The sequence below is a fragment of the Perognathus longimembris genome, chromosome 2, assembly GCF_023159225.1.
Source record: "Perognathus longimembris pacificus isolate PPM17 chromosome 2, ASM2315922v1, whole genome shotgun sequence".
Classification (NCBI taxonomy): Eukaryota; Metazoa; Chordata; class Mammalia; order Rodentia; family Heteromyidae; genus Perognathus; species Perognathus longimembris.
Genome location: NC_063162.1, coordinates 106,845,485 through 106,859,266, shown reverse-complemented (window position 1 = coordinate 106,859,266; position 13,782 = coordinate 106,845,485). Strand labels below are relative to the sequence as shown.

At 38.9% G+C, this 13,782-nt stretch overlaps 1 protein-coding gene across 13 annotated transcripts in view; it reads left to right on the top strand.

The window, feature by feature from the left end:
• The window catches only part of Magi2 (membrane associated guanylate kinase, WW and PDZ domain containing 2), a 1,248,503-nt gene that overhangs the window by 320,085 nt on the left and 914,636 nt on the right, over positions 1–13,782 (top strand). Inside the window, exons 1-2 of one of the 13 annotated variants that reach the window (XM_048339899.1) lie at positions 11,660–11,714; positions 13,213–13,344. The exons of 10 other annotated variants lie outside the window; for them this stretch is intronic. In XM_048339899.1, coding sequence (XP_048195856.1) covers positions 13,341–13,344 — 4 coding nt within the window. In that variant the 5' untranslated portion in view covers positions 11,660–11,714; positions 13,213–13,340. Of the gene's footprint in view, positions 1–11,659; positions 11,715–13,104; positions 13,345–13,782 lie in introns of those variants that run through there. 2 more of the 13 variants (XM_048339900.1, XM_048339897.1) reach the window with 2 other exon arrangements.

The window sequence follows — 13,782 nt, the reverse complement described above, 5'->3', positions numbered from 1 at the left end:
ACAGACACAAAACAACAACAACAACCAAAAAAAAAAACCAAGTACCGCAAACAATACAATAAAAAACATCTAGTTTCCATTTCTTGGAATAAATTTGAATAAGCATCATTTTATATGATCACAGGCATTGAGCTATTGAGCCCTTGTGATCCTCTCCTAAGAATATCCTCCTTTATTCTCACTATGTGAGTGTTTAGAGTCCTGTTTAATTACTCATATCCAAGTGTATATTTTGTCTTTCACTATCCATTGGGTTTACCTGTAGATTTATAATCATACTCTACTTGTTACAAATGAGGGAAACCATAATAAAGAGAGACAGAATTAAAATATTTTTGATATCCAGGGCCATATTGAATTTGACTAATATCCTGACACTAAAATCATTAACCCACAATCACATAGGGATTGAATATACAAGAGTAACATTGAGTCTATTCTCACTTCCACTAAGATAAACTTCAAGTCCATTGCCATACTTCAGCATGGGCTCTGAGGTTAGGAATGAAGACATCTTCTCACTTTTCTTTTCTCTTGTTGTTTTTAGCCAGAATTGCATAGTTTTTTGTAAATCAGAGGGTTTATAATTTATTTCATCCTAGTTTGTCATATTGGCAAACTTTACAATATGGCTTTCAATAACTATGAAAGCATGAGCTGGCTGTTCACTTCTGATTGATGAATTCTTACTAGTGAATCCTTTGAATATATATATATGTGTGTGTGTGTGTGTATAGACACTTATATACATATATGTTATACAATGTATTGGTGTCTTTACATTGATATAATTTTATATTATCACTTAAAACTAAATGTTTACCAAGTTGTTTTTATTTAAATGCTATTCTGAAAGCGAAAAGAAAAATATGCATGTAACCTGAACTCTAGGGACTCACTTTCTATTTCATCCCTCCTCATAATATATTTATATGTAAAAGTAATCAAATTCTCTTCATTAATCTAGAATCAAGAATTTTCCACTGGGAAGGAAAAAGTTGTCTTAATTTTTAATACTTTTAATAATAAGGAATTAAAATATAAATATTGTATTTAATGTATTTAAAATATTCTAACCATATTTGAGGAAATTACACCACATATTGTGGTTTTGATGGAAAATTCTTTGAGAATTGACAATGCCTATACTTGTGTTTAGAAAGAATAACTTAACAGTTGATTTACTAGTATTCCATATTTTATTTCATTAACAGAATATCAATAGTATTAATAATGTTTGTTGGTTAAACCCAGATGCCCCTCCATAGATGAATGGATCAGGAAAATGTGGTACATTTACACAATGGAATTTTATGCCTCTATCAGAAAGAATGACATTGTTCCATTTGTAAGGAAATGGAAGGACTTGGAAAAAGTTATACTAAGTGAAGTGAGCCAGACCCAAAGAAACATGGACTCTATAGCCTCCCTTATTGGGAATAATTAGTACAGGTTTAGGCAAGCCATAGCAGAGCATCACAAGGCCCAATAGCTATACCCTTAGGAACACATAAGATGATGCTAAGTGAAATGAATTCCATGTTATGGAAACAAGTGATATATCACAGTTGTAACTACTTTCAACGTCCTATGTGTATGTGTAGTTTCTATTATTGATGATGTTCTTGTATCACCTTCCTATGGTTGTACCTACACTATCTCTGTAATCTTATCTGAGTATATTGGAAACCGTGTTTACTGGTATTGGAAGTAGGAAATTCAAAGGGAATACCAAATTTGAGAGACACAGGGTAAAAAAAGAGAAATAACTACAAAAGCAATACTTGCAAAACTGTTTGGTGTAAGTGAACTGAACACCTGGGGGGGGAGGGAAAGGGGGGGAGGGAGGGGGGCATGAGGGACAAGGCAACAAACAGTACAAGAAATGTATCCAATGCCCAACGTATGATACTGTAACCTCTCTGTACATCAGTTTGATAATAAAAATTTGAGAAAAAAAATAATAATGTTCGTTGGTTAAAGTTGAATATGTAACACAAAGAAGCTTTTTTGCTTATGTCAGATAAGCCTTAATTTTTAAATTACCTTAAGCAACAATTATATAAGATGAGTTATATTGATGTTGATAGATTTCCATTTCTTTACATTCCAAATTCCTCAGAAAGTGAAACATGATCAATGCTGTTATATAAATATCCTTAAATTTCAGAATAGAAGTTACTTTTTTGTTTGTTTGTTTGTTTAAAGGAAAATAGTGGTTGAAAAGATGACCATGTGTTAAGAGAATAGAATTTAACAGCAAATATTTTATGGAGAGGATTAATTTTTTCCCTCTCTCAAGAAACATCTGAATGGATAATTATTTCCCTTGTAGTAAACCTACCAGGGATAATGTCAGAACTCTGAATAAGTAAGTAGTAATCATTAACATTTATAGTTAGGATATAAGTGCAATTATCACTTTTCTGAAGACAGCAAGTAAAAGCCATAATTCCTTATGAGGAAATTCATCTTTCTTCAAATTAATACCAGATTAGCAATGGAATCCAGTGGCTCATACCTAGATCTGAAGATCATAGCTCAAAGCTAGCTCAGGCAAGGAAGTCAGTGAGACTACCAAAAAAGCCAGAAGTGGATTTATGATTCAAGTAATAAAGAGATAGCCTTAAACAAAAAAGCTCAGGGACAATACCTGAGCCCTGACTCAATTAAAGCCCTGAATAGGCCCAAGAAATAAAGATTAGAAGATTAAATAGAAGTTAAATGTGGGGCACCTGCTAATTGTTATTAAATTAATATCATCTTTGGATTCGATTACTGAAAGCCTAGCTTTCTACCAAGACTGAGCTCGAGGGTGAGTGGGATCTTATAGGTTGATGGCCAATACTGAGTTACTTACATCTACATCCAGGCATTTTGCTCATGTTCTCTCTGCATAATGAGTGAGACAGTTGAAGGTGAAGATTTAGCTCTAATGAGAGGGTCTTTTGTCTGTCTTTTATAAGTTTACATATAGTTCTTCTCAGCCACAAAGATTATGTGTAGTCATATTTATGCACCTAATATGCCTTTGAACATTTGAAAAATCAGTTGAAAATGTAAAAATATGGATTTTAAATTAGAAGTGGCAAGCGAATTTGTTGAACTGGAGAGAGAAATGATAAGATTGTGAGACCATTTTAGTAGCTGCGGTTTTATTTTTATGTTTTCTGGCAAATATTGGGGCTTGTATAAATGGGGATGCAAGCTATACTTCCCTTCACTTACAATCTGGAAACCAGATATGGACCTAATTGTAAGGATCATTACATTATGTGTAATGTAATACAGTTTAAAAGCTCAAATTTTAACAAACATATCAATATTTATATCAATCAAGTAAAGAAAGAAAAGTAAAAGAAGAAGGGAAGGTGGACAGAGGGTAGAAGAGAAGGAACAGGAAACAAGGTGGGAAGGAAAGAAAAGAAATAAAGGAATGGATGGAAGGAAGGAAGGAAGGGAGGAAGGAAGGAAGGGAGGGAGGGGGGAGGGAGAGACAGAGGAAGGAAGGAAGAAATGAAGGAAGGGAGGGAGGAATGAAGGAATGAAGGAGGGAAGGAAGGAAAGGAGAAAGGAAAGAAATGTCATATAGCATCCTCATTATTCATATATTGTGACAGGTCTGTACATTGAAACTTCAATCCTTGGATGGATGAGTCAATAGTTTTATAAGCAAAATCAACTATCTCTATTCAGAGTAGGCACATGTGAGACTAACAACAAAGTACATTAGTCTTAATGCATTATTTTTTCTAATATTTTCAGATTATTTTACTCTATTAAAAATAAAATTAAAGCTCACTAGACATTGATAAAAGTGAACATGTAATTCATGGGTGGAGATGGGAGGATGGGCCTGGGAGAGAGTAAGTGAACAGATGAAACTGTTCAAAAGGAAGTGAGCTCATTACCTGACTCAAAGAATTGTAAAACCCTCTGTACATCATCTCATTAATAACAGTAAAGTAAATTTAAAAAATAAAGAAAAAGGGGCTGGGAATATAGCCTAGTGGCAAGAGTGTTTGCCTGCATGCATGAAGCCCTGGGTTTGATTCCTCAGAACAACATATATAGAAAGCTGCCAGAGGTGGTGCTGTGGCTCAAGTGGCAGAGTGCTAACCTTGAGCAAAAAGAAGCCAGGGACAGTGCTCAGGCCCTGAGTCCATGCCCCAAAACTGGCAAAAAAAATAAAGAAAGAAAAATAAAAATAAAGAAAAAAACAGAGTAAATAAGCACTAGTCTCAGACCAGGATTCTCTTATCTATCATTCCTAAAATACTTGGATTAAAATATACCCTACTATACCTGACTGATTTGCTGAAGGAGATTTTGCTAATTTTTTTTTCTCACAATGGCTGTGAACGTCAATCTTCCCACTCTGTCTCCTGAGAAATTCCACTGAATATCATGGACAATTGGCTTTAAGATCTAAAGCCACGGAAGAGGGAAGATGGCGCCGCCACAGTAGGGAGGCACCCCAGCTCCCTCCAACTGAATAGCAAGCTGGGAACTCCAGCACCCAACACCTCATCAAGAACCCAGCAAACCCAACAACCAGAAGCAACAGAGAAACACAGGACACACACACACACACACACACACACACACACACACACACACACACACAAAAAAAAAAAAAAAAAAGGAAGAAGAAGAAGAGCCTATAACCTACACGGAACCGGAAAATTTCCAGAGTACCCCTCCCCCACCTGCCGTCCCTGGCCCAAACAGGGCCAGGCTGGAAAAGGGGACCCAGCGCCAGCATCGGGGCCACAGACCTTCAGCCACCAGAGAACCAACAGCCGAAAAGTCACTCCAGTAGTTCCACGGGCCCAAGACGGATCGCAGATCAACTGAGACAGACGGCGGCACGGGACCGAGTGGCTGGGCAGCGGCTCGGGACCAAGCTGCCAAGAACCGGGCGGCGCAGACAGGGAGTGCTGGGACCGCCACCATCAAACGACCGATTGCCACACCCCGGCACCCAGCCCCGAAAAGCCCACAGCAATGCGGGACACACACACAATCCAGGACCAGTATGTTCCCCATTACCCACCCCCCCAAAAGGGAGACCAGCCCTAGCAGAGGACCAAACCCTACAAAGAAGCTAGAGCTCCCTCCCAACCACGAAGGAACAAAGGAGCCGCACCAAGGCATCCCCCCCAAACCCCCAGCAGAGGAGCCAGAACCTGGCCGCACTGGCCCCGCCCCCTCCGCAGCCGGGGCCCGGGGTATGGTAGACATTGGAAGCCCCACCTGCGGTCCCTGGTCCTTGTTGTCTTTTTGAACAACAACCACAGACTCACGGGTGTACAATACCAGCCCAGAAGGGACATCTGGGTCCAATCACACCCCCCCCCCCCCCCCCGCACAGCAGAAGCACAGAGTCTGTGGGCACCAACCCATGCCCGGACACTTGATCCTACTGGGGCCCACCCATACCATCCCCCACAGCAAACTCGCAAGAGGGCACAAGCACCCTCCAACAACTCAGGTCAACACGCCCCCAAAGAAAGCATTAGAGTGCACAGGCACATGCCCCCTGGAGGGCCAGCATGGGCCAGTGTGCTAGTCCCCCAGCAGGAGGCTCGTCTGCCCAACCCCCTGTGGGAGCACACAAGCAGGCAAGCTGCAACACCCGCCACACAGGTGGGCAGGGCCCCTCAATGGCAGCGCCCGTGGTAGGCGCACTCGGCACATGGGGGCAAGCCGCCTCTCAGTGGCAATTCTCAATCTGAGAGGTGAGCTCCTCTGACCAAGGTACCCAGTGGAAAAAAGAACCGAAGAAGAGAAAAGCCTCCACACCACACTGAATTAATGACCCTTAAACCCCCACCAGGGGCATGCTAGGGTCAGCACAACACAGCGGCAGGACACTATCCTGCAAAGAAAGACACAGAACCTACCCACCCCCAAGTGCAGTGAGGGTGACCACCTCGGCAACAACCGAGACAGGCACGCTCACCCACTGGGCAGTAAGATTCAACAGCCAAACTCAAACCCAGAGCCAGGACACAAACAAGTCTCCCACTGATGGACCAGTGGGAACCAGCAGAAAGCCAGCCCAAGGAAACCACCTACAGATCCCCAGATGCGCAAATCACAAAGAAATATTGCAAACTACATGAAAGGACAAGCCAACTCGTCAGTTCCAAAAAGCAGTACGACTGAAGAGGAGATGGAGAATAAAAAAACAACTGAGGCTATGCTAACAGAAATGATGGAAAGCCTCAGGAACGAAATCAGAAAACAATTCCAGGAGTTCAGAGTGGAAGTCTCAAAGGACATCCAGGAAGCCAAGAAAGAAATGGAAGCAAAAATGGATACAGTGCAAACCTCCATCAAAGAAGACCTTAACATCCTGAGAAGTGAAATGCATGAAAAAATAGATTTAAAATACAACTCTTTAAAGGAAGAAATTTCCAAGATCAGAGCTGATCTGGCAACCATAAATAGCTCTCTGACATCCATAAACCTCGCACTTGAATCTACAGCACAAAGAATTGACCATATGGAAGCCAGAATTTCTCTCTTGGATGATGATGCAGCTGATAAGAACCAGAAAATTACCACACTCCAAGAAACGGTAAAGCTCCAGGGCAGACTAATCCAGGAGCTAGTGGACAAAGACAAGAGATATAATCTGCACATAATTGGAATAGAAGAAGGAGCCGAATACCAGAGCAGAGGGCTTCAAAATATTCTCAATAAAGTGATTGCAGAAAACTTCCCCAATCTCATAAGGGACCCCATCCAGGTAACCAAAGCCTATAGGACACCTGGCAGAACAGATCCTAGAAAAGACACGCCAAGGCACATAATATTCAAGACTTCAGATCTCATGAACAAAGAGCAAATTTAGAATGCAGCCAAAACGAAGAAAGAAATTTATTACAATGGGAAGAGGATCCGAATAACAGCAGACCTCTCCACACAAACCTACCACGTGCAAAGTGAATGGAAGAACACCATCCAGGTCCTACAAGCCAACAATTGCCAACCTAAAATAAAATATCCAGCGAAGCTGGAGTTCATACTCGATGGGAAAACAAGATCTTTCCATAGTAAAGTGGATCTAAAGGAGTATGTGAATAAAAAACCAGCCCTACAGCGAATTCTAAGAGGGGAATCCCACCCAACAGAAATCGTACAGGACACACAGACAGAAACAGAAAGAAACTACAATAGCCAGAGCCCAACAGAAAGAGCAGCTCACTAAAGATAAGAAAAAAAAAAAGGAAAAACAGCCCAACAAGAAAATGGAAGGAGAAAAAATACTCTTATCCTTGATCTCTTTGAATATAAATGGTATAAACTCTCCAATAAAGAGGAGCAGACTGGCAGAATGGATCCGCAAACAAAAAGTTGTCATCTGTTGTCTACAAGAGACCCACCTTACAGCAAGGGATAAAAACAGGCTCCGAATGAAAGGATGGAGCAAGATCTTCCAATCAAACACACCTACTAAAACGGCAGGAGTAGCCATCCTGATCTCAGACAAGCTGGACTTCTCATTAAAATCAACTCAAGAAGACAAAGAAGGTCACTACAGTTTAATACAAGGAGAAATCCAGAATCAAGACATCACGGTGATAAATGTATACTCACCGAACAAAAGAGGCCCTACATATGTCGAGCAAATTCTCACAGAACTACAGAACAAATAGACCCAAACACAATCATAGTGGGTGACTTTAATACCCCACTCTCTCCAAGAGACAGATCCAACACCCAGAGGATTAGCAGGGGAGCTGAGGATCTAAGTAACACCATATCCCAAATGGATCTGACAGATCTATACAGAATCTTCCTCCCTACAAAGACCCAATACACCTTCTTCTCAGCAGCCCATGGATCATACACCAAAATAGACCATGTCATAGCCCACACAAAGAACCTCAGCAAATCCAAAAGTATTGACGCCATCCCATGTATTATATCTGACCACACTGGATTAAAGGTAATACTTTTATAGAAATGGATCAATTCTTAGAGAAGTATAAACTGCCCAAACTGAACCAAGAAGAAATAAATCAATTAAATAAACCAATAACTTATAGCGAGATACAGGGGGTAATCAAGAACCTCCCAACAAAGAAACCCCCAGGCCCAGATGGATTCACCAATGAATTCTATAAAACCTTTAGTGAGGAGCTAATACCAATACTCCTCAAACTCGTCCGCGAAATAGAAACAGAGGGAGAAATCCCAAACTCATTCTATGAAGCTAATATCATACTCATTCCCAAACCAGGCAAAGACCCATAAAAAAAAGAGAACTACAGACCAATATCACTAATGAACACAGACGCAAAGCTCCTCAATAAAATATTAGCTAACAGGATCCAGAAACTGATCAAGAAAATTATACATCATGACCAAGTAGGCTTCATCCCACATTCACAAGGATGGTTCAACATCCGTAAATCAATCAATGTAATTCACCACATAAACAGAACTAAAATCAAGAATCACATTGTTATCTCAGTAGATGCCCAAAAAGCCTTTGACAAAATACAACATCCATACTTATTAAAAGCTCTGGAGAGAACAGGAATAGATGGAACATTCCTCAAAACAATAAAAGCCATATACAACAGACCAACTGCTAACATCATATTAAATGGAGAGAAACTTAAATCATTCCCCCCAAACTCAGGAACAAGAGAAGGATGCCCACTCTCCCCACTTCTTTTCAACATAGTGCTGGATTCTCTAGCCATAGCAATAAGGCAAGAAGAGGACATCAAAGGGATCCACATCGGCAAGGAAGAAATCAAGCTATCCCTATTCGCAGACGACATGATCTTATATCTGAAGGACCCAAAAAACTCAGTCCCCAAACTCCTACACCTAATGAACCATTTTGGCAAAGTAGCAGGATACAAAATAAATCCACAAAAGTCAGCAGCTTTTCTGTACACCAGCAATGTACAAGCAGAAAAGGAAATTATGGAAACAATTCCATTTACAGTAGCCAAATAAAGAATAAAGTACCTAGGGATCAACCTAACCAAGGATGTAACAGACGTATTTAATGAGAACTATAAAAATCTAATAAGGGAAATCAAAGAAGACACAAGGAGATGGAAAGACCTCCCATGCTCATGGGTAGGCAGAATCAATATAGCAAAAATAGCCATATTGCCCAAATTGTTACACAAATTCAATGCAATCCCTATCAAAATCTCAGTTACATTCTTCACTGAAATAGAGAAAACAATCCATAAATTCATATGGAACAGGAAAAGACCTAGACTAGCCAAAGCAATTCTAGGCCAAAAAATAAAAAAGCAGTCCAGGAGGTATCACAATACCAGACTTCAAGCTCTACTATAGAGCCATCATAACAAAAACAGCCTCATATTGGTATAAAACAAACCAGAAGACCAATGGATTAGAATTGAGGATCCATAAATAAAACCGCACTCTTACAGTCAGCTGATATTTTACAAAGGAGCTAAAGACATACAATGGAATAAACATAGCCTCTTCAACTATTGGTGCTGGGAGAACTGGGCAGCCAAATGCAGAAAACTCAAAGTAGACCCAAGCCTATCACCATGCACCAAGATCAACTCAAAATGGATCAAGGACCTCAATATCAGACCTGAATCCTTGAAACTACTGAAGGACAGAATAGGAAAGATGCTAGAACTTATAGGCACAGGAAGTAACTTCCTGAATATAGTCCCAGGGGCACAACAAATAGGGGAGAGACTCGACAAATGGGACTACTACAAAATAAAAAGTTTCTGCACAGCTAAGGACATAGCCACCAAAATAGAAAGACAGCCAACCATATGGGAAAGGATCTTTACCAGCACAGCAACAGACAAAGGCCTAATATCTGTCATCTACAGAGAACTTAAAAAACTAAGCTCCTCCAAGCTCAGTAAACCAATTAGGAAATGGGCAAAGGAGCTAAAGAGAGACTTCACAAGAGAAGAGATAAAAATGGCAAAGAAACATATGAGGAAATGTTCAACATCCCTGATAGTAAAGGAAACGCAAATAAAAACAACCCTGAGATACCACCTCACCTCAGTTAGAATGGCCTCTACTCTGAACTCAGGCAACAACAAATGCTGGTGAGGGTGTGGGGAAAGAGGAACCCTTCTCCATTGTTGGTGGGAGTGCAAATTAGTACAATCACTTTGGAGAACAGTATGGAGGTTTCTCAAAAAGCTCAATATAGACCTACCCTATGACCCAGCCATACCACTCCTAGGCATCTATCCTGAACAGCGGGTCCCAAGATATCAACAAAACATTTGCACTTCCATGTTTATTGCTGCACAATTCACAATAGCCAAAATATGGAAACAACCCAGAAGCCCCTCCACAGATGAATGGATCAAAAAAATATGGTACCTATACACAATGGAATACTACATAGCAATTAGGAATACTACATAGGATTAGGAATGGTGAAATATTCACAGGGAAATGGCCAGAACTTGAATAAATAATGTTGAATGAGACAAGCCTAGAACACAGAAAACAAAGGGGCATGATCTCCCTGATATATGACTGTTTAAGATGGGGTGACGGGGAGACAGTAGAGACCAGGTCTGTGAAACCAAAAACCTCTTGTCAAATGTTATTTCCCACAGGTTTGGGTCAGCGACCCTACATTATGTAACTAAAACCAACTACTCAACATATAAAGGTCAAAAATTGACCTCTCAGTGGATCACAATAGCTCGAAAGCTATGTATGTACGTTCATATAAGACTATTGTCAACATACTGTCTATTGTAGACATTACATTTAAAGCCCTAGGCGAATTTTCTTTGGCGTAGGCCACGTGGCTACTGTATATGTTTTTGGTACATTATGTATTGTATATATGTCTACCTGACCTAGGGAAGGGAAAGAAAAACACAGTGTAAGATAACACAAGAAATGTACATACTGCCCTACTATGCAACTGTACCCCTTTTGCACAACACCTTGTCAAAAAAATTTTGTTTAATAAATAAATATTAAAAAAAAGATCTAAAGCCACCAATTAGCCATTGTAACTGAAATCTAAAAGATTGGAATATTTTTATAATAGTCACTAATATCCCTTTGTGGTTATGTATAGTCATTTAACACTCACGTAACTGTATGTTGTTTAACATTTAGTGTGGAGACATTGAGCAATTTTGAAACCATACAGGATGGTAGAGTGTCTGGCAATTAGCAGTCTATTCTTTGGTTGCAAATCTGTTTTGTTCTTTCATCGTAATTTTCAATTGAGCAAATTTATTGAGTAGCTATTAAATGTCAGGTTTCTCTGTCACACAAAATGTATACTCTAGGTAACAATGTAGCTAATAAATAAACAATAAGTATATGCTATCACTTTAGGTATCATGTTAAGAAGTAAGAGAACAGTAGCTGCTGAGTAAATGGTATGATAGGGGTGTGTGCCAGGTTTGGAAGGAATAATTTTACACAGTATGAGGAGTCATACTTGTGTAGTCTTTTGAACTGAGCAAAATTCTCAGAGGTGATTGTAAACATCACATCATCAGAGTGAAAACAGATTTATGGCAGGTCCTTTATGATTTTTTTCTTTCATCCTCATGAAGAATGTGATTGCTTCTCTTACTCTAGCATGTGGATATGTTAATGGTTGTTTAGGTGAATACATTTTTTTAATGGTAGTGATTTATTGCGATTCATCAATGACTTGTGAGAACCACTCGTGAATGTAATCAGTGGTAAGTTTCTTATCAGTATTCTAGGCTTTGGCAATTTAATTATGGACGTGTGCCAAAAATATTTGCATTCAAGTTGTGAATCAAAATGCTTCACCCTAAAATAAGTTTAGGGAACTTCATGCCCAAGTAACATGAATGTACACATCTGCCCCTTAAGCTGGTGAAAAACTAGATGGATTAGCTGCAATAAGGTGGGGAAATTTCTTCCACGGATTTCAAATGTTACAAAATCTCCATATGATAGTTGGTACCAAGTCAAGGTCTGTCAAACTTAGCTATAAATCTCATGTAATCAAGAGGATGTTAGGTTAAGATACAGAGGTTGATAGTAAATGGTTATTAAAAGAGATTGAAGACATCCCAAGGTAACTTTGGCTAATGATCTGTAGCATTCAGTCTTTTCACAGTCACGATGATCTAGTCAGCAACACAGTTTTCAGGATATTCAATACAGATGTGACTTTTAAAAATATTTTATTGTTATAGAGTTGAGATACAGAGGGGTTACAATTAGATGAATCAGGTAGTGAGTACAATTCTTTTTGACCCATATCTCCCTTTCCCTTGCTTTCTTCATTTTCCCCTCCCAACTCACCTACAAGATGTACAGTTCATTTTGCACAGTGTCTAGTCAGCACCACTGTTGTATTTGTTCACCCTTTGTTCTACCTTTCCTGTGCCCCATTCTGATCCTCCCAAAGACAAACAAACAAATAGGACAAAAGGAAAAGAAAACAAAACAGCAATAACAGCAACTACAAAAATTAGAGTGGTTGACAAAGGCTCAATAGGTATGTACATATGATCATATAAAATAATATTTTATGAAATGAACTCCAAAGAAAAGAAACAACACATTTGGTATTTTTAGAGAACTTTAGCTCACATCCTCCGGTCAACCATGCTTTGTTTGCTCATGCATTAGATGCAATTTTGACATGGAAAGCTTGGGTCTTGCACCTTCAGCAGGACTTCCAGGCTGCTCTTTGGGCCCAATTTGCAGAGAAGCATAAGACCTATTCCTAGTGCCAAAAGCAGCATATCTGAGAGATGCTGAGGAGGAAGCTTCCTGGACCATAGGTCAAATTAGTGGGCATTCTGCCATGTCTACTTTCAGGACATGCCCCTGGATACTATGAGCACCTTTTCCCCCTTCTAGTTGCAAGTCAGTTGTGGAGAAACTAATTGGTACAGAAACAAAAATAAATGTGGTAGCTCTGTCGTGTGAATTTAGAGAAGTTAATTCATTTCTAAACCGGTTTAATCACTTATAAATTAAGGCATTACCATATTTACCATTTTCAGTTCTCTTGTTGCACAAATATAATCATAAGCATTAAAAGTCTTCAAAATAAATATCTTTCTACATTTACAAAAGGTAACAGCATTTTTAGCTAATTAACATTCAGCAAATAAAATTTTAAGTAATTTAATTTTAGCACTCTGAGCCTCATATTTTGTGTTTATAAACAGTAATAACAGCAACTACATTTGATAGGAATTTGATAGGAAAAATCAATTCCAAAATGAGATCCTCTCTTAAGCTTGCAAAACAGAATTTCCTGGCATGAAACTAGAATTCAAAAAATATAATCATTTCAGATCATCAAATCAGACTGCTGTAAAATGGATAAGGATTTCACATTGGACAATGTCTTTATTTAAAATGATGTTTCTGTCTCAACATAAATACCATCTTTAGCAAATCACAATCACAAATCAAATATGCTTCCTCACTGAATTGTTTTCAATATGCATATTATTAGCAGTAAAATTAGTAACAACCTTGTAGACTAGGCTAAAAGAACACTCAGGTCAATGGATAATTTATACTGATCTTAATTTTTCTATTTTATTTATTTATTTAATTGGTTAGTTAGGTGTGGCACTGAGGATAAAATCAAGGGCCTTATGTCTACTAGGCAAATGCTGTATCCCAGCCCTAAATTCATTTTTTAAAATAATGAAAACTTCACCTATTTTTCTTCAGTTTTTTCTTCAGTTTTTTCTTCAGTTTTACTTTTTTTAATTGATGTGATAATCGAACAAACTTATGAGCTGGAATGTG